This window comes from Ursus maritimus, unplaced genomic scaffold (assembly GCF_017311325.1).
Source record: "Ursus maritimus isolate PB19 unplaced genomic scaffold, ASM1731132v1 scaffold_24, whole genome shotgun sequence".
NCBI classification, from domain to species: domain Eukaryota; kingdom Metazoa; phylum Chordata; class Mammalia; order Carnivora; family Ursidae; genus Ursus; species Ursus maritimus.
The window spans coordinates 19,422,729-19,445,528 of NW_024424897.1; the positions used below are offsets into that span (position 1 = coordinate 19,422,729).

The following is a 22,800-nucleotide window of genomic DNA, read 5'->3' on the forward strand; positions in this document are numbered from 1 at the left end:
GGGGGGGGGGGCGGGGCAGAGGAGAGGGGTTCTGGGACCTAGGTCACGTCCCAAATGCCACAGTTGGCGGTGACTTACAGGTGGTAGATGAGTAAGAGGCATGGCGGAAGAGGAAAGGCTGGTGCTGGTCTGCCTCCGGCTCCTCAGGCTCAGGGGGGAAGACGCTGGGGGGGCTGGGAGTCATGGGGACAGTTGCTGGTGGGGGTCCTGGTGCAGGGGGGAGGGCCTCCAACTCCCTAGCTTTGCGCAGTTTCTCACGCTTTCGCTGGATGGCAGCAACTCGTTCACGTACTGCACGGGCCACCGGCTGGTAATCAGCTTCACAGACTAAACCCAGGGCCACCTGGAGTTCAGAGGGTGAGGAACACAGTGGGAGGTGAGGACTCTGCTCAAAGACACATCAGGACACCTTCTTGGGGCCTCTGGAATATTTCTCCAGGAGAAAGGGCACTCACATTCATTGATTAGGTGCTGTGCCCGGTAACTGGCAGCTCTTTACTTCACCATCATTAAACCCTCCCAACAAGTTTCTGAGGTTGGTCTTAGCTCTGTTTTAGACATAAGTAAAGCTGTGACTAGTTCATGGTTATCTAGTAGGTCAATTGCTCTCAGGATGAAAGTGGGAACATTTGGCAAGATCTGGGGACATTTGTAGCTGTCACACCTCAGGGCTCCTGGCATCTAGAGAGTAGAAGCCAAGGATTCTTCTCAACATCCTATAATGCACAGGACTGTCCCCCAAATAAAGATGTCAATAGTGTCATCATCAAGAAGCCCTGTGAGTAATGGATCAAGATCTGATCCCAGGTCAGGTGTGAGCTGTGCTATGGAGACCTGCTCTTATGCCACATTTCAAACACATTCTCGGGTTCCTGACCCAGACCTACCATAGATGATCCCCGCCCTCTCAACTGCCGTTTTCTTTTCTTTCCTTTTTTTTTTTTTTTAAGATTTTATTTATTTATTTGAAAGAGAGAGCACAGGAAGGAGGAGCAGGAGTGGGAGAACCAGGCTCCCTGCTAAGCAGGGAGCCCCTTGTGGGGCTTGATCCCAGGACCCGAGATCACGACCTGAGCTGAAAGCAGACGCTTCACTGACTGAGCCACCCAGGCGCCCCCTCAACTGCCATTTTTCTATCAGGAATCTCAGGCTCTGGTGCCTGGGTGGCTCAGTCGGTGAAGCGTCTGCCTTCGGGTCAGGTCAAAATCCCGGAGTCCTTGGATTGAGTCCCACATTGGGCTCCCTGCTCAGCGGGGAGTCTGCTTCTCCCTCTGACCCTTCCCCCTCTCCTGCTTTCTCTCTCTCAAATAAATAAATAAAATCTTAAAAAAAAAAAAGGAATCTCATATTCTCTTCCCCCCCCCCCCACCTCCGGCCTTCCTAAACCAGCTCTGCATCTTCTACCTCCCAGCTCCGCCTCTGGCAGCTTCTGTTCATCATCTCCTAGGTCATCTCATGGACAAGCTTCGCTGTGCACGTAAGGGAGGTGGGGTGGGGTGGGGTGATCTGACTTAAAACCTGAACGGCCTGAGTTTAAATCCAGCTCTGCCACTTACTCGCTCAGAACCTCAGACAAGCAACTCAACTCTGAGCCCTCCATCTCCTCCTCAGTACCTCAGGAGAAACCCCCCCATGCAGGGTTGGTAACAACAGTCAAATGCACGTGAAAGGGCTCTAAGCCATGTACCAGTGCGGGATTATTAATGAGCTCCAACCATGTGCCAAGCACTGTCAGAGATAGAAAAATCAATAGAACACAGTCTCTGCTCTCAAGGAATTTAGAGTGTAGTTGAGGAGAAAGAAAGGAATGTCTCCTGGTATAAAACAAGACCGATGGTGGTGGGTCCTGTAATGGAGAACCTGTTGAAGTGGAAAGAAGCATTTAATTTTGACTCTACAGGGAACAGGTTTCCTGAAATTCATGGTCCGAGCATGGAGGAAGACAGCGGGGGGAGGGCGGAAGGTGGGGGGAGGGTGTAAAAGAAAATAGATAGATAGATAGATAGATAGATAGATAGATAGATAGATAGGAGAGACGGGTATTCCAGGAAAATTGGATCAGCAGGAAGTAAAGCAAGGAAGGCTGGAGGGCCCAGAGCTTGCTCTGGAAAAGGAAATCCGCAGAGAGTCCTTACACTGGGTGTGCCTGTGGGTCTGTTGAGGCGGGAGGGGCAGGGCGACACTTACAAGACCCTCTGAGAGGGTTGAGCTGGGTGCCTCTCCCACCACCGAGGGGTCCCACCCGGGCGCCTTCAGTCGATGCCCACAGGCCCCGCATAAGCCAATCCACAGGGCAGTCTGTCCCCTGCTCACCATCTCCTGCGCCACCTCCTCTGCCGCGTCCCGGCCCAGTTGGAACAGGAATTCTATGGCCTGGTTGTCCCGTGGGCGCCCCCCGCGACGTGCGTCCTCCATGCGCAGCCAGAGCTTGAGGCCTGGCTTCTCCCCGTCGTCCTCCTCCGCCAGCTCCACGTGCACGCCGCGCTCCTCCCGGAAGAAGGCGTGAGCCAGGAGGTCCTGGATCGTGAACCTGAGGGTGGCGCACGTGAGCGGAGCCTTGCCNCCGCCCGCCCCTCAAATCTCCCCCAACACACAGCCCGCCCCCTCCACCCCACCTCTCGTTCTTATCGGTGCGGATGCAGCCTTCAATGATCTCCTTCACCTCGGGCATCTTCACCTTGTAGAAGCTGTTCGGCTTTGTGCCCTGGAGGAAAGGGCTTGCGTGAGGCCTCCGGGCCTCTGCGCCCCGGCTCTCTGCTTGGCCCCCACCCCGCGCGAGGCAGCAGGGTGTGCAATCGTAAAAGCACCGCGACAGCTACTAGACGGTTTGGTTTCAAGTCCCCGTTCCCCCAGGGATCGACAGTATGCCCTTGAACAAGTCTCCCTGTGTGCCAGTTTTCCCATTTGTAAAGCGCAGGGCAGAGCAGAGGCCCTCCCTGCGGGTGAAAGATCAGATGTGAAATCGTTTGTAAACTCTAGGGAGCCCTACACACATCATTATTCTAAACNACCATCTTCGTGTCTAGCCTGTTTTCTTTAAGGGAAACTGCACTGACCGCCGGCTGGTTGGGGCAGGAAAATGGGAGGTGACCTGGAATTCTCCGTCCTCCCCACCCCCTCTCACCGAAGTGACCTTGCGGTAGATTTGCGCGGCATTCTGGCATTCGGAGTAAGGGTACTCTGAGGTGGCCATCTCCAGCATGCACATGCCGAACGCGTACACGTCCACGGCCTCATCGTACTTCTCCTCGTACATCTCAGGAGCCATGAACTCCGGGGTCCCTGTAGGATCCACAGCAGGCATCAGGCTATAGATGATGCCTCCTCTTGGGCGTACCACAGGCTAGCCAGGAGGTGCGGGGAGGGGGCAACCCCGAGAGTTCTGGAGTACTAGTGACGGACCCTTCCCCACTGTGTGTGTGTTGGCGGGCGGGGGGTGGGATTAGTCAGGAGGAGAGAGAGGATGCCATAGGTCCCCCCCCCGCCCTGTGTTCCCCAAGCTCTTCTAACTCTGTGCAACTCAAAGGGCCCTGCTGGGAAGAGAGGGCCCCCAGGCTCTCTTCGGACGTGGGTGGGGGGGCGGCGGGAGGAGGGGGTAGGTTGGAATAGCAAGGACTTCCTGGAGGGACGCACCGATCACACTCTTGGCAAAGGAGGCGCGCTTGAGCGTGGCCAGGCCCAGGTCCCCGATCTTGACCGAACCCGAAGGGCCCGTGATAAAGACGTTGTCGCACTTGAGATCCCGGTGCAGAATGGGGGGTACCCGGGAGTGTAGGAAATGAAGCCCCCGAAGGATCTGGCGGCTCCAGCGCTGAAGGACTCTCGGCTTCATCTCGCGGAACCGCCTCAGGTACCTGGAGGAAAGGCACGTAGCCAGGGTCGCGGTGGGGACACGGAGGTGGGGGAGGGACCCCCGCTGGGAAGTTCCCTTGGTCCCATTGGCACCACCGCCTACGCATCTTCTGCCAGCTTTATTCCAGCTCAGGTCCTCGCTGCGCTCCAGGGAGAAACTGAGTAGGGGGTGTGGTAGCTAGACGTGAGAGTACAAAACCGTCCAGCGGTAAACTTACAGATAGGGCCTCGCCAAAGGGGCTGGGGAGTGCGCGGGAAGGGATGACTAACCGCCCCGAGTGTGGGGGAGGGCTTCAGAGAGGAAATAACTTTTATGTTGCCTTTTGAAGGATGAGTAGGGGTTCAAGGGTGAAAAGGGGAAGGGATGGAGACTTTCCAGGCGAGGGGACACTGTGCTCAAAGGCACGGAGACAACCACAGGGCAGGGTGGGAGGAGGTGCTGGGAATTTGGTTCCTGTGGAACCTAGGCTCAAGATGAGGCTAAGTCCTAAGGACTCGGTGAGTAGGTTAGAGAGTGTGGACTTTAACCTGAGGGTGGTGGGAAGCCTTGAAGGGGTTTTAAGGAATGGAGAGATTCCCCAGACTGCAGGATGATAGGATAGGTTGGAAAAGTGAGGGCAGAGCCGGGGAAGGCCGGTGAGGGCGCTGCTGCAGGGCTCCAGACGATGGAGCTGGGAAAGGCAGAGTGGGGAATTTTAAGGAGGCCTTGGAGACAGACTGATGGGGGAAGGCGGATGCACAGAATGGAGATAAAGGAGGCATCTGGGGAGATCGAGTGTTGGCTGGAGTGCTGGGTGGACACTGCCACCCACCAAGGCAGGGACGCAGTAGGGGTGGGGGAGAGGAAGCGAGCCTAGTTTTGGACCTAAATCTAGAGTTTGAGGAACCTGGAAGAAGTTCCAGAAGCAGTGGGGACCTCCCACCACCAGCTATCCCACCAACCAACACTACCACCAGGCACAGAGCTCACGTCTTGAGGGTGCCGGAGGTCATGAGTTCGGTGACCAGCACGATGCAAACCTGGCCCCTCAGCACTGACTTCCATGAGTCGTAGAAGCGGACGATGTTGGGGTGCTGCAGCCCCTTGAGCATCTCCACTTCCTCAGAGAATCGCTGCCGCTCAGTTCGAGACAGTTTCCGAGTCTGTGGGGTAGGGGATGGGAGTGAAGGTCACGACAGGCCTAGGACTCCCATGGGGAGGAGGAAGGGGCACATGGGAAGGGGCTGGGGGAGAGGTGAGGGTTGGAGCCTACTGTGGAGGCTAGGTCATCACTTGCCCAACAGGCTGTATACCCCGAATTCTCGGTCCTCCCCCTCAGGCTGCTGCAAGGACACGCCCATCCTGGGCCTGGGGCCACCCCTGGACCCCCCGCTGGACACAAGGGCCTTTATGCAGCCCAGTCCAGGAGCCCAGAGCTCAATAGTGCCTTTGTGGCCTCCCGGGCCAGCCTGTGGGGCGGGAAGGGACGCCCCAGGGCTGGCAGTGGGCAGGCAGCAGGCGGGCAGCAGGCTGACAGCGGGCAGAAAATTGGGGCCTTCAAGGGGGTTGGCCCCAGAAACTGGGAACTGCTAGATCCAGACAGGAGGCAGGAGGGCTGCAGACGGAGTTACAGAGAAAGATCCAGGACCAGGAGCCAGGAGACCGCCCCCTGCCCCATGGCTGTCCCGCCCCCTTCTCATCCCCCCCCCCCATTTGGCTGCCTCTCCATGCCTGGCCTAGAGCCTGGGGCGCGGCACTGGCAGGCGCAAGGGGCAGGCCCAGTGCCAGGGCTGGAGGGGAGGACCCTTACCCAGGCTCTGCCCCCCAGTTTGAATCCAAAGCTGCTGGCCCAGACTTAACTGGGTTCTTCCCTCCATGGAAAGAAGGTCCTTCACACCAACATCCCCCTAAAGCCCGCTGGGTTCAGTGCCTTTGGGTCTGGGAAGGGAGAGCCCAGGTAGACAGTGGGATGAGGAGCAGGACTGGACTCAGGCCAAGGCTGGAGATCTCTGTCTCCCCCTCCCCCAGCTGTGGAGAAGTCTAGAAATCTGACTGCTCCAGAAGGGGCCTGGGAGGGCCCCATCCTGCCACCATCACTCTAAATCTTCTGGAAGTGGAGAGGATCCTGCCCCAGCTCCTGGCCTCCATCACCCCAGCCCCCTACTCTGCAAAGATCCAGGGTGAAGAAGGAGAATCAGAGTCACACTGAGGGTCTCAAGACTTAAGAGGAAAGGGAAAGGAAGAGATACTAATCACTGCAGGAGATTGGTGAGGCCAGTCACCCCTCAGATCTGAAGTGGCTCCCCACCTGATTTTGCATCCTATCTTCCAGCTCTCAGGGTTAAGTATAAAGACTTTAAAGTTAGACCGTCCAAAACCCACAGGGGAGCCCTCAGTTTATCCTTCTGCAGCCCAGAATCAGCCAGATCCATTGATCATCAGAGCAAGGGGAGTGGGCAGGAGTATCTGGACATTTGACTGGAAAGATAGATCTCTCCCTTGCTGCTGTCCCCTAGATTTTTCATCCCAAGACCTCCAAAGGGTCCCATCCCGAGGTGCCACAGAGGGGGCGCCCAGCCGCACCTGCAGCTCACACCAGGCCACCTCCACCGTGGTGTCAGTGTCCAGCCCTCGATACACCGTCTTGAACGAGCCACGTCCAATCTCGATGTCAAACTTGAGGTATCGGCCGTCTGGGGACGTTGCCACTGCCTGGGTCTCCGTATCCTCCTTTTCCTCCTGCTCCCGCTGCCGCTCCCGAGCCGCAGCTTTGGGGATTGTCGGCGGATCCCGGGACCCCGGGCCTCCTGCAGAGCCCGCGAGCTCTGGACGCGCGGAGTCTGCAGCCTTCACGGGGGCTCCCCCTGTCCACGTGCCCTCGGGGGGCTCTGGACAGCTAGGCGGTGGGCTCCTTGCGGGGCCAGGACCTGCGGAGTCCGGAGGATCAGGGGGCTCCGGAACGGGTGAGGCTGGCTGGGACCAAGAGCTCAGCAGCCCCAAGTCAACTGAGCTGCGGCGGCTGAGACGGGAAGAGCGCGGCCGGGGCTCAGCCTTCCCGGAGAAGCGGCGCGCCCGGCGAGGAGGGGGCCCAAGGCGGGGCTGACCGGCAGCGGCAGCGAGAGGCGGCGGGGGCCGTAGGGCCAGGTCGGCCTCCGCCTGGGACATGGGGACCGCAGTCTCGGGGGTCGGGGGTGCCAGCATGAGGAAGGGCCGGCGCCGCAAGGCAGTAAGCCCGGGCGGCTGGAGAGGAGGCGGCCTGACAGGCGGACTGGCTGGGTGCGCAGCGTTCGGGTTGAGCTGCTGGGGCCCCCAGTCCCCGGCTCGCCCTCCCTCCTGCCCCGCCCCGGCCCCGCCCCCGGCCTCACCACCACCCCCCTCCCCAGGGCCGCCCCCTCGGAGCGGCCAGCGGCGCGCAGAACTGGGTGCGCAGCCCCTCACCTCGGCCGCCCCGCCCCCGGCCGCAGGCCCTCCTCTCCCTAGCGTCCAGGCGCACCCGCCTGCAGGCTCATTCGGAGGCCGACCCTGTGCAAAGCGGCCGTGTGTCCTCCCGCACTGAGTGCGCAAACCTGTTTGGGGGCGGGAGTGGGTGGGGGAGGCACGATGCTGAGACTGGGAGGACTGGGAGAGGAAACGTAACCACGGCTCTCGGCTCTCGGGCCCTGGAAAGGGGGATGGTTCAAGGGAAGGTTACCACCCGCCTGCACGCCCCAGATAAGGTAGCGCCACCCCCTCCTGTTTGTCCGGGGTAGCCCCAGGCCGAAAAAAACAGAGGTCAGTGGAAAGGTCTGGTTTTCTCCCAAGCCCCTGTCCCTCTGGGCTGCACATCGATGGGTGTCCGCACCCAGGGCAAGCCCCTCCCCCCAAGCCAAGGACCCGGTCACCCATCCCCTCCACCTCTCTACCTTGGCCGCAGCCTGGCCCTGGCCACAGAAGCTGTTTTTGCTATGTGGGCTCTCCTTCCTCCTCCTTCTGTTTGCCAAAGTTCCCAATAAACCAAAGTCCATATCCGGTTTACACCCCTTCAGCTCCCCTTGGCCTCAACTACCCCACCCAGACCAGAAGGATGGAGGGAGGGGCTTCAGAGTGGTTCAGGACTTTCATGGGGGGAGACGGTGAGGGAAGGGGAAGCCATTAAATTACTCCAATTCAGAGGAAGAAAGCAGTCTGTCCCCAAGCTGTGTTCCATCAGCACTCCCCCACACAGCCCACCCAGCAGATGTAAAGCCACAGGCTCACTGGAGCCTGCCAGCACTGGAGGACCTTTTCATTTACAAAGGCCATAGGCCTCTCCCCTCTTCTAGGCTGGGGTTCACTCAGAGAGCAACGGTTCACAGCCCTCCCCATGCCCATTCCAGTAGTAACTTCCAACGGCAGGCAGGCAAATGGGGTTGAGCTTTTTAATATCATAAATCAGTGCCCAATCTGGCCACTCACTGCTAGGCCCCTTCCTGGGCCTCCTATCTTCATATTGCCTGGAAGGCTGCCTGCAGCCAGGGCTTCTCCCATCCCCTAGGAAGGATCCAGCACCAGCCTGAGAGGGGAGTCAATAGCAGCTAAGGGGGTGGGAAGGAGGAGAGACAGAAGCTTGTGCAGGCGCGTGTGTGTATGTTACTTACGTGTGAACACATGTGGAGTTAAAGGTTTACAGACCCTGGCTCGGGGACAGTCTAGGATGGGAAAGGAGGTAGGGCAAAGAGAAGCACATCTTTTCTCCCTGGCACCTTGACCTCACCCTTCCCCAGGGACAGACACACGGGGTACGTGGGAAACCCATCCCTGGACTGGAGCCCTTTTGAGTCTGGTGGAGTCACAGATCCAGTCTGTGGGGTCACTGGGTCTGTCTCCTTTTGAAAGCCCTGGAAGGGTGGGAGGTAAGAAGTAAAAGGAAACAGGTCTCTGCTAGAAGAACTTGACGCCTCGGCCATCACTGACGGTGATGATCTCAGCCTTGTGCTCCTGCTGCAGGGCCTGCAGAGCCCGAAGTAGGGTTGCTTCATCCAGCCCGTGGAACTCTGGATAGGGAGAGATGGGGAGTCAGGGACACTCAGCTCCTGGGGGCTCAAGGCCTCTGAGGAGAAGAGTCTAGCTGGAAGCTGAGACCTTGAGGCCAGGGGAGATATGTGCCATCTATACTGCGGCAGCCGCCACCAACCCTTCCTGGGTACTCCTTAGAGTAAGGGCTGAAAGAAAGCCCGAGTCAGCATGAATGAGAGTTCATGCTTATTCTCCCCTCCAGGTTCTTCTGTTAGACTCAACCCTCATGTGTATCCCCCACCCCCATGCCATGAGTGTCTGATGTCCAAGAGTGACACCACCTGCTTGTGAGGGACAGTGGAGCCTAGGAAGGCCAAGGTCCTTGTCACTGGATTCTGACCCTAGTTGCACACCTGTACCCATCAGGAGCACCTGTCCTACCACAAAGAAGTGTAGCCATACCTCTGACCAGGAGACTGTTAAGCTCTAGCACCGGTATCTGCCCTTTCCTAGTTAAAAGGAACAAGGCTGGGAGCCAAGGGCCAGCTGAATATCTCGAGATATGGCAAGATACTGCAGGGAGAGGTGAGAAGCAGGTGGCAAGCCCTAACAGGTTCGCACACCTCACCCCCTACGGGGGCCTACCTCTTGAGTCAGGGAGCTTGCTTTCTGAGGAAGCCTCCAGCTTTGCCCAGCATGAGTGGTGGGCTGGGCAAGGCTGCAGCACTGAAGTCATGGGGTGATGGTGGGAGTAGCAAGCAGAGGCCTGCAGGGCAGGGGGGAACAGCCAAGAGCTGTAAATTCTGTTATGGCAGCCAGGGCCTGGCAGAAAGGGGAGGAGCCCTTTTTTCTCCAGCTGAGACTGGAACTTTTGGTGATCCTGGGGATCAGAATATGAATCCAGAGATAAAATAGCTAAGAATATATTTACACTATGTAAAAATCAAACAGTATACAAATCCTTGCCTGACCAGAAACCAAAGTATTTAAAAGGCCTGGGGGTGGGGATGGGGGTGTTGGCCCAATCCCTTCAGCTGACGCCCACAAATCTTGAGCCCTCTGTAAGTATAAAGGGTGAAAGAAAGGCCTGTGTCAGCAAGGAATGAGATTTGTGGCTTAATCTCCCGCCCTGGTTCCTCATTCGGTATCTACACCAGTAATTCTAAACTTTTCATGGGTCACAGATGCCCTTCAATATCTTTTAATATGGACTCTATCCCTAGAAAAATGCACACATATCCCCACAGACAAAATTCGGGGGTATTTTGCGTATAAATTCAGGTGGTTTAGGGAAACCTTGGACATGGGTTAAGAGTCCTTATATCATGTAGTATTTGGAATTCAAAGGCAGGGATGAGAAGTCTGACTATCAAACAAGGACTGGAGAGGATTCAGATGACAAAACTGGGGGGAAAAGGGAGAAGCATTACCCTCATTCTCTGTGTCGTCCCCATTGGTCAGTTCATACAGGGTGAACACGGAGTTGTTCTGGCCACTCCTGGAAACCTATGGACACAGAAAATGGGGATTGAATAAGGACCGGAAATCTCCTGGGAGAAGGCGAGCTCACCAGCTCCACCTATCTGACCCAGGAATGGCACCTATTCCCAAACCAGGGCTCACTGTCACCTCGGCAGGAGTGGCCTAAACACCGCAAACCCCACAGGTGCTATATTTATACGTGTACACACATACACAGAACCACTAAACCACAGGCCTTCACATGTCTGAGAAGTGACCTCTCATTCTGTTTTCCTGTTCAGGAATAGGTGGCATGAGTTTGTTATATTTGGGTTGTTGATGCTGCTTCCCCTCTTCTCTCCCTTGGGAAAGTTTAGGGCTGGTGGTGGCTAGGAATGTTGGGGAGAGAGTTTGTCCCCACACCCACACTGGTTCAGAATGTCTCATTCATATGGTGGACAGCCCCAAAGGGTGCAGAGGGGGAGGGGCCCCAGGCTTTTTTTTTTTTCCTTCTTCCTTTCCTCATTTATCTTCTGTGGCCAGAGACTCCAGCCAACAATAGTACTAATGGTTCCCAGCACTGCATTCTCCAAACATGGCCTCGCGTAGCCTCTGGCCTCCTACAGTCAAAGGCAGGGAAGTTCTATATAGCCAGGGAAACTGAGTCACTAAAAGAGGCTTGCCTGGAAGACCTATACTTCCTCTTTCTGCCCCTTCCCACTTCGCTCGGTCTAGACCTGGGAACACCAGGTATCTGACCATGGGTCACCATGGCAAAATAGTCTCACCCACTGATAGATGAGTTTCCCCCATTCTTCTGGCCTTCGCCACATGATCAGGAAGCTAGACTTGTTCTTATCCAACCATTCCAGGTTCCCTGAAAAACAGATACTTATGAAAGCATCTTATGCTAAGAAGGGACAGAAGGCAAAACCAAGGCGGAATACGGTGGAAGAGACTCAGCTTTCAGAAAGCAAAATTCAAGATCTGTTTTATTATTGCCATCTGCAAGGCACCAATTCTCCTTCTACCTCTCTCCAGGTCTCAGAACACAGATGGAGAGATTTCAGTGGTGATTGCCAATAGGGAAAAAGGACCTGGGGAACTGGACTATCTCCTGTACAGGATACTATGGACTCCAAGCCAGGGGAGAGAAAAAAAGTTGTTAAAAGCAAAGACTTGTGAGGCACCTGGCTGGCATAGCTGGCAGAGTGTGACTCTTGATCTCAAGGTTGTGGGTTCGAGCCCCACATAGGCTGTACAGATTACTTAAAAATAAAATCTTAAAAAAAAAAAAAAAAAGGCAAAAACCTGTGCCAGTGTGCCCTCAGGAAAACCCAAGTAGGAGGAAAAATAAGGAAATGTGAGGACCTGAACCCACCTTTCTTCCTTAGTTCCTCTAATACAACCTGGATTGATTCCACAGGGAGCTTCCCTGGTTTAAAGTTAAGGGAAGGGCATTGATGGACTGAGTTGGGTGGGATAAAAATTCTCAGGGCCAGTGCCATGTCAAGAACCACCTGTCCCCTTCTTCTCCCTCCCACACTCATGTATGTGCAATTCCCCAACAGGCTATAAATTGGCATTTCCTGGATACTGGGGGGAGGAAGGTAAAGAGAAACTAGTTCAATTAAAGGGAAGAGCTTTAGAAATGAACAGTACTACCATCTGTGACCCTCTGTCCTCTCTCCTTCTTTCAGACTTTCTCCACAGATATTTTAGGTATGAATCAGGCAGCAAAAACAAACGACCTTTACTTCCTGGGAGGAAGCGAGTAGGTGGAGAAAATTACTAAAGGTAGTACCAGAGTTTGAGCTTCACTCAGAAGAGGACAGGAGATTCAGAGTCAAAAAGCTTGGGTTGAAAAGCTTGGGACTTGGCTTCAGGGCAGAGGTTCTAAGACCTGAATGGCACCTGGGTACCTGTCACTGCCTAGGTCAAGAGGATTTGAGGTTGTATCTGCGTTGGGGTTTGGGGATAAAATGGAAGTCAGCTAACACATCCTGGCTCTTTCCCAAGTCCAGTTTGGGTGGGAACCTGCCTACTGTGGGTGAAGGGGTGTGTGAAGTCTGGGCATGTGGGAAAGCGTGGAAGTGCATGTGTGTGGGCTGTGGAAGAGCCTGAGGGAGGATACGCTGTAGCTTCACGTTGTTGAAGAGCGGGCTCTCCTGAGCTTCCATCACCGTCATGCTGGACTGTTTGTGCAGGCGGCAGAAGGACAGGACCAGCGAGCACCAGGCGGCCAGCTGCTTCTGCCGAGTGTCCACGTTCGGCTGCAACCTGCCGGGTGAAGGGGGTGGGGCGCAGAATTAGAGGGCGTGAGAGACCGAGAGGCAGCACTTGCCGGAGGCGCGTCTGGGGGACAAAGTGGGGGACTGAGGGTGGTGGCGACCGGGTCCTTTCTCCCCCTCCCCATCTGAAGCATCAGGGCTGAGCCTGGGGTCCGGGGCAGGGGAGGGAGGCACAGCGGGGCTTCTCGGGGTCTGAGCCTCACGTAAAGAAGGGCGGGAAGCGATACTGCCACGGCCACTCGAAACTCATCGCCATTGTAGTAGCCCAGGAAACCCGGAACCTCCGGGAAAAGGACTTCCGGCCTCCGCTTCGGCACGTCCGGGCAAAAAGCACAGCAGAAAGGTTCCGGACGCCTCTTCGGAGAGGGGCGGCCCAACCGGAGGGATCTTGCAGATCAGCCAGTCCCTTGCCATTATCCTAAAAATCCTTACCGTTTAGAGCCCCGAGAAGTCTTCTCATTCAGCTCTAGAGAAGGGCAGTGACTTCTCTAAAGCGGCACAATTTTTGATAGTAGAACTACCTAGGCTTGTTTCCCTCTGCTTGGCTTCTTTTAGTATTAACATTCGTGTCAGTTACATTTAACAAACGCCTCACAATTCCCCAGTCCCCTCAACTGTTATGTCCTTCGACTGCACCATTCCCTGGTCTCCTGCAGCACCCGTGGAAGCACATTTGTAGCGTTTATCGCTGGAAAAGGTTCGGCTTCCACGATTCAAAGCTGCCCGCTTTGACCACAGCCATCTATCCCTTACGTCCTCACTTTCCTAGTCTCAAGTCTCCGCAGCCATTTTGGTCTTATTTGACTCCTTACCCAGCCTAGACTAACCCATTCTGTCCCCTTGCTTGCTTACCTGGTGGTCACTTTACAAACCAGGGTTGTTGCTCCCTGCCCCCACCTCCATTTTCTCCCCCTCCCCCAACTCCTGGGCCGAGTCCTATTACTGGAAAAAATCACAGAACATGCTGGCTGAGCCCCCAGGCCCTGACTAACCGCACTGCTGAGCTTTCAGTGTAGCCCAGCACTGTCTTTTATTGACTCCCTGTCACATCCCTCCAGGTAATTCTTCAAATATTTCTATTCCTCAAGTCATTCCAGCTGTCTCCATCTTCTTTCTCTCTGCAGAATGCCCTTCCCATTTTGTGAACTTGAGGCCAAGCATTTGAACCTCCTAATCGTTCCCCCTCTGTCACCACACTTGATTCTTCCCACAAGAATTCCTTTCCACTTTTACTTCTTTCTTTTGAACTCAAAGGAAGAAGCATCACTCTTCCTTTACAAGACCAACCCTTTGGCGTATCTTCTTACCTCTCCTTTCCAACTGCCTTTAGGACTTCTTTGTGTATCATCTTCCCTCTTTTCCTTTCCTCTGGCTCCTCTCACCTAGTTGACAAATATGCTCAGGTCACCCGTATTTGAAAATATGCACAGTTTCCTTGATTTCGTCACCCTCTCAATTTCCTACCTGATCATTTAACCTTTCCCCCACTCAAGTCCATCCTTCATTGTGCACAGTTCCTGATCTACCAAAGTACCCAGCAAACACTTGTTGCGCCAATGGATGAACCATTCAATCGATAAGGTTCTTTCAAAGGGCACTATCTCCTTTGTTTCCATGGCACTGCTTTATCCTTGCTCTGCTACTGTCTCTCTGATCTTCCTCTTTGTCTCACTTCCCCCTTATTCTTTAAATGTGAGTGTTTCCTAAGAACCTAAGCTCAGCTTTCTTTTCAATACACCTTCTGTTTTTTTTTTAAAGATTTTATTTATTTATTTATTTGACAGAGATAGAGACAGCCAGCGAGAGAGGGAACACAAGCAGGGGGAGTGGGAGACGAAGAAGCAGGCTCATAGCGGAGGAGCCTGATGTGGGGCTCGATCCCATAATGCCGGGATCACGCCCTGAGCCGAAGGCAGACGCTTAACCACTGTGCCACCCAGGCGCCCCTCAATACACCTTCTGTCTTGAGAACTTTCATCATTTTCATGGCTTCACATGGCATTTCTGTGCAAAACACTCCTTAATCTGTATTTCCACCACAACCACCACCACCCCTCCCATTTCTAACTCTCTGTGGGACATAAAAGCTTGTTCTATTGGCACCTCATATTGTACATCCTTTTCTTCTTGCCAGCTCCTCTTCCTAGAGCCATTTTCTATCATTACTTCCATCATTGTCCTAGTAACTCAGATTCAAAGCCTGAGTCAGCCCTCCTCTCCTCTCCTTCATCTCCAAAGTCCTGCTGATTCCCTCCCCTGTTTTTAATCATCTCTCCTACTTTTTATTTTCTGCTTCCTCATTCATCACTCCTTTGGCCCATGGCCTCTTTTTCTCAAGCCTGGAATATCACAATAACTTCCTAATTCACCTCTTCTTTTTTTTTTTTTTCCTCTCTTCCCTCGGGGGAACGCACTCCTTACGATGGAGAGCCTACTCGTGTACTAACTTCACAGTCACCCTCCTGTGGTCACACCGCAGCTAGATGTGACTCCTTTTCTTGCACTTAGATAACATTTGGTTTATATCCCTTGCATGACTCTCATCACACACTGCATTGCTTTTGTTTATTTGTGTACATGTCAGCTACCCTATTAGGTGGAAGCCATTGAGAGCAGAAACCAAGCCCTAGCTTATTTTTCCAACAAAATATACCATACACAGTTATCTTCTACCAGCATGCCCTTGATGTATATTAGTAAAACACACGAAGGCAAATATGGGCCAAGAAGAGAACAGATATACCCCTGAGGAAGACCAATGCATTCATGGAAACAGAGCAAAGACTTATTTCAGGTGAAAACTCAAAATGGCCCAGGAAACAGATATGCCTCTAGAGAGACAGACATGTCCTGAGAGAAGTCTGTCTCAGAGGACGAGTAGATACATTCTAGGAAGCATACGGGTATATATCTATGGAATGGACGGGCATGTCCCAGGAAATGAATATGCATGTCCTCAGAGAGGTAAATATTTCAGAAAGGAGGGAAGGAAAAGCCCCTGAAGAGGCTCCAGGTGCCAAAAAGAATAAACAGGTGTCTTTATGGAGAACAAAGTTGTTCTCTCATATTTTTGATGATCTGGAAGAACTGGAAGTGAAGGTCCTCTGGCAAACAACTGGGCCTCACTGTGGAACATGTAAGAATGTCTGTATATAAAATGATGAGTTCAGAGGCTAGGTATGTCCCTAGAAAGTGGGAAAGTGTTTTAAGGGAGTATCAGTATGGCTTAGGAAGCTGGTAGAAGGATCCAGCTAAGAACTAGTGAGTGCTACGGAGATGACAGATGTCTAATCTCAGGGTCTAGTCTCCTCAGCTTGGAGTTTCTTCATGTCCATCTTCTGGCTGTTAGCTCTAGTGGACACCAGGGGACAGTATGCTGCCAGGCTGTAGGCCACACCCCCAGGGTCCAGGACAACATAGGATGAGGCCAGGGACCGGGAAGGGGAGTCCTGTGGCAGACTTAGTAGAGTTAAGTCCCCCCTGCCCTTGCCCTCAATCCTGAGGTCCTTAGGGATGGACTCTTTTGGTCATATCACGGTTCCTAGTCCCAAGCCCTGGGAGTAAACTGAGGCATGAAGACGAGGACAATTCAGAGCTCCTGGGTGGTCCCGCTTCATTCTTGCAGGAGTCACAGCAGAGAGTCCACCCTTCCCCCTCTCCCCACACCTCCCCAGCTGCTGTGCAGACCGGAAGGGAGTCTCTTTCCTGTATATTTCCTGGTGCTGGGTCTGGATAAGGACAGGAAAGGCCCAGCCTTGGGAGGAAGCAGTGGAGGGGGTGGCCTTCAGGTGGGGGGAGGAGACAAGTGAACAAAACAGTGCTGCTATCCAGAATCTTCCAACTCTGCTGCCCAGAGCTGTGGGAATGGCAGAAACTCTGGGATGGGGAGGGGACAGTACAAAAAAAAAGTTTTATTTTGAAGATTACAGAAATCGTGCCATGACACCACTGGGTTTCCATTTCCATCAGTCCAAGGATCTGTGGAGGGCATGGGAGTGAGAGAAGGAGGCAGGGAGGGGAAGAGAAACCTGGTGGTGGCAGGGATAAAGGAGCAAGATAGCTTGGAAGAAAAGCTCATACCACCCTAGGCCTGGGCTTCACTGTCTTTACTCCTCCACACCACAAGGGTGACGAGGAAGGGGATGAGGCAGATGGGGGCTATGATCATGGCCAGGAGCACATCCTCTGGGGGGTCTGATAAGGTGGGCTGCACGAGGGAGCAGTTGGCAAAGTGGATCTGGTGAGTCTCAAAGATGATCTCTTCTGCCCGGGGATTGGGGAAGCCCAGCTGAAATAAGTCTGCAAAATGCTCCAAGCAATACTGTAGGTCGCTATAAGGCCTGGGGGCAAGGGAAGACTAGAGTGAGTATGGGTTGGGCCCAGAGAGGGGAATGTCCCACACTCACTCAAGGCCCACCCACAAGGAGCAGCCCCCGCCCCTGGCCCAAGCTCCCTGGCACTGCCCCTACCTGCTAATCATGGCCCAGTCGCACCAGTCCTTGGGGATAGAGTCCATCTCCTCCTTATAAGATTGCCAGCAAAATTGGATAGTCCTCTCATAGTTCTCCATCTTGTCCTCTGTGGGCACAGATTGCTTCACACTGACCACACCCCTGCCCCTCCCTCCAAGCCCTCTCGTCCAGGTATTTACACTGTTCTGTCTTCAAACAGGGCAAACACCAGGAAAGTCTCAGAAAGTTTTCCAAGGAAAGAGTCTCAGTTCATAAAAATTTTAATGCCTTCCACGTGTCAGCCCCACAAGAACACCCACACACTTTTTGGGGGGACTTCTAACCCACCTGTGAGGTGAGGAAGCAGCTCAGAGCTGGGTGGGGGTCAGGTGGGATGAGAGTAAGAAGGACCACAAGGAACCCCAGGAGAGAACAGAAGGGAGTTTAATGGGCTGCCAATTGGGGTTGTGGGAAAGGGACCCTCCCTACCAACCCGGTTCTCCTCGTTGCCCTAGGCCACCCTCCCAGAGCTGCGGGATACACACCTTTTGACTTCAAGATGCTCTCAGTGGGAGGAACCTGAGCCAGGGACTCCTGGGGCTTCAGGACAGCTGTGAACAGAAATGTGGGAGGGAGGTGGGATGGCGGGGATCTAAGCAGTGGAGTCTGGAGTAGGGGTCTGAGACCCTAGGAAGTCAGGGCTACTTTCAGAAGAGAAAAAGGAATAATCCGGGCCCCCAACGGGTGCCTCAGTGACTAGAAGAGAGGGCTGATACCAGCTCCCTCCCACTCACATCCAGACCCCAAATCCTCTTCCTCCTCCCCAGCCCCAGACCTCCCAAGACCTCTCCGCGGAGCCCCGGCACCCTAGGTTCCTCCAAGTGGGAAGCAGCTTACGCTGAGCCCTCACCGAAGGGGGCCGGGGACCGTCCGAGGACAGCGCTGTCCCGCCCGCACCCCAGGGCCCGTTTTGGCCTCGGCCGTCCAGCCCCCCTCCCCTCCGGGCCTCCCGCGCCTCCCACCCGGGGCCCGGGACGCAGCGCTCACCGCCCAGCAAGAGGAGGAGGCGGAGCGCAGCCGGTCGCCCGGCGCGGGTCGCAGGGAGTCGCGGGCCGCCGGCGGCGCGCTCAGCCCGGAGCGAGGCCATAGCGCGGCGAGCAGGCGAGGAGGGGCGGTGGCGCTGAGCCGGGCCCGGGCGGGGGCGCCTATATCGCCGGCCCAAGCCCCAGGAAGCCGCGCCGCTTCCTCGCAAGGGCTGGGACGGCTGCGGCCACGTGGGGGGCGGGGGCGACGCCCGGGGCCGGCGGGCTGGAGGGGGAGTCGCTGCCCCACCCGGCCCTGGCGCCCGCCGCTCCCTCCGCCGGGTCGGCGTTGGCCCACTCTCTCTTCTAGCTCACCCTGCGGGGCTGGACAGCTCCCCTCGTAACCCCAGAACCGGGATGCATTTTCTGGGCTCAGCCGCGTGGCGCCTGGGGTCTCCGAGCATCCGCTTGACCTTTCTCCTTCGACCCTATCGCCCTTTCTCCTTCGCTGCGGGGGCGAGAAAGGGGGTTAGCGACCTGCTCTCACGGACCTGGAGAAGGAAGGGGCTGGGACTTCAGAGGGCCTCTCCACGCCTCAGTATCTAAGGCAGGGGGTTGGGGTTACCCTGGGCCGTGGGGGAAGGGGCGCCTGGAGCTGGGCTCAGAGTTCCCCTTCACTGGGAACACCCACTGATGTCAGCCCGCCTGCCAAAACTGGGGAGGAGGAGAGGAGGGAGCCCGTCCTCCAGAGTCGGGAGAAGTCCTGGGGCTGGGGGCAGAGGGGAAACCAGAGTCTAAACACCCTCCCTTCCAGGCACCTCCTGAAGCCTAGAGCCACAAACCTGGTTGGGGCGAAGGGCAAAAGTAAGATTACTTCATTCCTAGTAGGAAGGTGGCCACAAACCAGACTGGGGGGAGGGGCAAAAGTGAAAGATGACTCCATTCCCAGGAAGAAGGTGGCCACTACTCTTCAAGACCAAGGTTGTGAGAAGGGAAGGGTTTAGAACCTACTATGGGTGACTTCATTCACTAGGTGGGTACATTTTTGTCCCCGTTTTACTGGGAAGAAGCTAAAGCTCAGGGGAAAGAGCCCAGAATTTAGCTCAGTAGCTCTAAATCCCACTTCTGTCTTCCTGCTCCACGAAGGACTTTGGCTACCTTGACAATCTGTTTCCCCCCATGTAAGATAGGGACATTATCCTTCTCCATAAGCAGTAGTGAGGATGATATGTGAAAGGGCAGTGCGCTCACTCAGTGAATGTTTCCTTTTCTTCTCTCTTAAAGGACTTGCCTAAGGTCACACCGCTGGGAAGCAGCAAGGCTGAGCCTGGGGCCCCAGGGGCCCTGACTTCTGCCACACCACAGCTGTCTCTGTGTCCTGAGCCAGAGCTTCATTAGCTCGAAGCAGCCCAGCAGCCCAGGAGCTGGTTTGGCCCTGACGCTCAGTTCCAGACACAGCTGTCAGCACTGAACTTTCCTAAATTACTCCCAGACACTGACCCCTGGACTCAGCTGCTGCTCTTGTCCCAGTTTACTGATTTCTGCCCACCACAAATTATCCTTCGCGATCTCTCTTCCAATCTTCATCTCAGGGTCTTAGGCTCTTGCATAATGGTCACTGAAAGCCTGTTGTCCTCCCCCATTGCCAGGGTCAAGAGGTTGCCTTAGTAAGGCATCTGGAAGAAGAAAGGAGGTGGCCCACTTGGCATGAACCCCAAAGCCCTCTTGGTGATAGTCGTCTTCTGCAATGTGCAGAAAGGAGCCAGACAACCCCAGAGTCTCTTCAGGCCAGCAACCAAATCCATTTGTGTCCTCCCACCCAAGATTGCCCTTTCCAGAAGGAAACATGGTCAGGAGGGAGATTTCTGATGGATGAGATGGGAGGGGAAGCGTGGAGGGACCGAAAACAAACCCAGCCATTTCCACTGGGCTGGGGCCAGAAACACCTGAGCCCACTGTGAATTAGGACTGGTGTTAGGGTCAAGATTAAAGTTGACAAAAACAAAAGTTGGGTTTTAAATAGGGCAGTACGGTATCATTGATAAAAACAAACAAATAAGCATTGGTTAGGATTCTGAAGGCAGATTCTGTCTCTGTGGTGCTGTGTCATCTTGGGCAGGTCATTTCATATCTCTGGAGCTCAACATTTTCACATGACATTAGAATCAAAAGGGAAAATATTGGTGACTCCGTAGAAAATGTTATCTTTAGCCTGGAGCTGGGGTTAAGTTTGCAACATAATGTGGAGACCTCCTAAAGGGAGCTTGTTGTAGTCATGGCTGAACTTGGGAATCTAAACCTTCCTGTTGGAGAACCTGGGAATTTTCCCTCCTCCTGATTTTCCTCTTACCACTTTTCCTTACCAGTTGGATGTTTGGCTGTTTCATGGACCGCTGGGGGCATCCTAGCAACTGGGGGTCTGCTATTAGGGTCCTTTGGGGCTGAAAGGGGACCAGAGACCTCACTTTCCTCTTCCAAGTTGCCATATAGAAGATAGTCCCATGTTCTGCAGCGAGGGGACAGAGAAGGGCTTCATCAGGGACAGAGGCTGGTTCTTTTATGAAAGTCCTGTTCTCCACCTCTGGGGGCCCCCTTCCCTTCCCAAGCCCACTTCTGCCTTAAAATATATACTTTTTGCTTATAAAAATATACTTTTTCATTGCAAGTAACACACAAGTATATACTCATTGCAAAATATTTAAACACAGAAAACCTTATACCCTCATTCCTTTCTCACTCACTTCCCTACATTTTTTGGACTTAAAAAAACATAAGTGGGATTTAATATCTCTGTTTTTTGATGACTTCTTTTATACTTAATAATGTGTCTTGGGCTTTTTTTCACGATAACATATATAGATGTGCTTCTTTCCTTTTAACTGTAATGTAATATTATCTGTAGTCTTTGTCTTATATCCAGTGGAGTCTGGTCTTTGTTTCCTACACACCTCCTTAGTCCTCTGTCCCTATCCCACGCCCACTCCTAGTGCTCGGGAAGAGAGGGATCTGGTTCTGGTCCAGCTGGACATTGACCTGAGATTTCTGGCCCCAACCTAGATTGACTTCTGGATAAGGATCCTACTGCCATGTAAATTTCCTTTCTTATTACAGGCGAAGGAACATCCTGCCTGAAGCAAGGGGAGAGGTGACTCGATCCTTAAGAGTGCCATTTCTAATCTTCAGCCTTCCCCGTACACACTCACACACAAATCCAGAACCACATATGGGGGAGTAAAAAGCACTGGGGACCTCCTACACAATGAAATTGCATGCAGAGCATCCTGGGATTAACATCTCTACGATGTAGAGACATTCGCACATGCTGGCCTCTTCCCCAGCTGTCTGCAAAATAAAGAACAGAGCACAGGAGAGGATGTGGGGGAGAGTCAGGGTCAGGGGAGCCAGAAGTCCTGGCTGGGAGGGGCTGATCCTTCCAAGCTGGAGAGAGGAGACAGATTTCTTGAGAGGGCAGGGAGGCAGCAGGGACGACCAGAAGAGCTATAGTCAGGGAGCCAGCTAGCTAAGGGAGGGAAGACAAAGGTGTAGGGACACAACATCTCCATCTCTCTCCATCTCCAGAATGATGGCACACTCCGTGTGAGGAGCCTGGCCATCTCTCAGAGGCAAGAATTAGAGAAAACTTTGACTCTCAAGTTGGTAAAAAGCAGATAAAATGGTCGAGCCATATTCCTCATCAACTGCCAAGGACTTAACAGTAGCTACCATTTACTGAAGAATTACTATGTGATGCACAGTATGTTCTCTGACACATGTGCTGAGTGCTTTGCAAGTATTTCTTAAAACCTTACTACCATAACATCAGAGTTATCTTGTCGCTGGGTAAAACGGGAAAACAGGGGTAATGTGCCCAAGGGCCCCAGAGGTAGTAATTGGCAGTCAGGATTTGGACTCAGGACTGCTTGATGATAACTAAGCTTCATGTCTTAACCATTATGATTTATCATCTCCTTCTCACTCTACAACCAAATACTGATTTCCTACTGGGTCTTGAAAATGGGGTTGAAAGAGGAGAGAAGGATAGAGAGCTTCTTCCAGGACCAGATAGACCCCTCCAGAAATAAGAAGATCCTATTTCACCCAACTATGTACATACATCCTCCTCCTCCTTTCCTTCTCTGACCCAGGCTAGACCATGACATCACATGGTAGAGGCTGTTTTTCTGAAGGGGAAAAAAAAAAAAAAACAGACTAGATTTGTAAGGACGACATTCAGACAGCATGACTGAAGAGGGTCACGGCCAAGTGACCGTAGCACACGCCCAGCAGTGCTGAGAACACTGCTGGTCCCTCGGCACCTGGGGCTGACTCATGGTTGCTGTCGGACCCAATGCCAGATGCCAAGGTTGCTTTCACTCTTCCTCTATTGCTCAGGACTATCCTATGAAACCACCCCCAGGAACCCTTCTACACACTTTCAACACCCCAAGAGTTTTGATGTTATATAACATGGGGATGCCCCGAGGATGCGTGGCAGTATGCTCAGATTGTTTCATTTAAAACTCACAACTCTATTAAATTAGGTGCCATAGCAACCGCTTTACAGACAAGGAAACTGAGGCTCAGAAAGGCTAAGTAATTTGCCCAAACTCATGCAACTCATATTGGCAGACATCCAGATCTTGATGCTGAAGCTTAAGTGCTTAAACTCTGCTCCACAATACCTGACGGACGCCAACTTGCTAGCCAACGTGCCAAAGAGAACCGAATAGACAGGGATGCAGAAGACTAGCCAGAAGGACAACCAAACA

The 22,800-nt window shown here is 53.8% G+C and overlaps 3 protein-coding genes across 6 annotated transcripts in view; all 3 read right to left on the bottom strand.

Moving 5' to 3' along the window:
• WNK4 (WNK lysine deficient protein kinase 4) overlaps positions 1-7,038 on the bottom strand; it is a 14,958-nt gene extending 7,920 nt beyond the window's left edge. For all 4 annotated transcript variants that reach the window (XM_040640574.1, XM_040640576.1, XM_040640573.1 and 1 more), the window contains exons 1-7: positions 6,416-7,038; positions 4,823-4,995; positions 3,634-3,854; positions 3,125-3,282; positions 2,616-2,704; positions 2,314-2,530; positions 79-343 (exon numbers count right to left, since the gene is read on the bottom strand). In XM_040640574.1, the coding sequence (XP_040496508.1) occupies positions 79-343; positions 2,314-2,530; positions 2,616-2,704; positions 3,125-3,282; positions 3,634-3,854; positions 4,823-4,995; positions 6,416-7,033 (1,741 nt within the window). In that variant the 5' untranslated portion in view covers positions 7,034-7,038. The remainder of the gene's footprint in view (positions 1-78; positions 344-2,313; positions 2,531-2,615; positions 2,705-3,124; positions 3,283-3,633; positions 3,855-4,822; positions 4,996-6,415) is intronic.
• Positions 7,039-8,215: 1,177 nt separating this feature from the next.
• On the bottom strand, positions 8,216-12,910 carry VPS25 (vacuolar protein sorting 25 homolog). Its single transcript, XM_008701306.2, has 6 exons — positions 12,762-12,910; positions 12,402-12,547; positions 11,649-11,702; positions 11,056-11,144; positions 10,237-10,312; positions 8,216-8,844 (listed from the first exon to the last, which is right to left on the bottom strand). Exons 1-6 carry the CDS (start codon positions 12,812-12,814, stop codon positions 8,732-8,734), a joined length of 531 nt encoding a protein of 176 aa, XP_008699528.1. The 5' UTR covers positions 12,815-12,910; the 3' UTR covers positions 8,216-8,731.
• Positions 12,911-16,449: 3,539 nt separating this feature from the next.
• RAMP2 (receptor activity modifying protein 2) lies at positions 16,450-18,211 on the bottom strand. Its single transcript, XM_040640577.1, has 4 exons — positions 18,057-18,211; positions 17,555-17,620; positions 17,028-17,136; positions 16,450-16,898 (listed from the first exon to the last, which is right to left on the bottom strand). Exons 1-4 carry the CDS (start codon positions 18,154-18,156, stop codon positions 16,643-16,645), a joined length of 531 nt encoding a protein of 176 aa, XP_040496511.1. The 5' UTR covers positions 18,157-18,211; the 3' UTR covers positions 16,450-16,642.
• Positions 18,212-22,800: the final 4,589 nt, after the last annotated feature.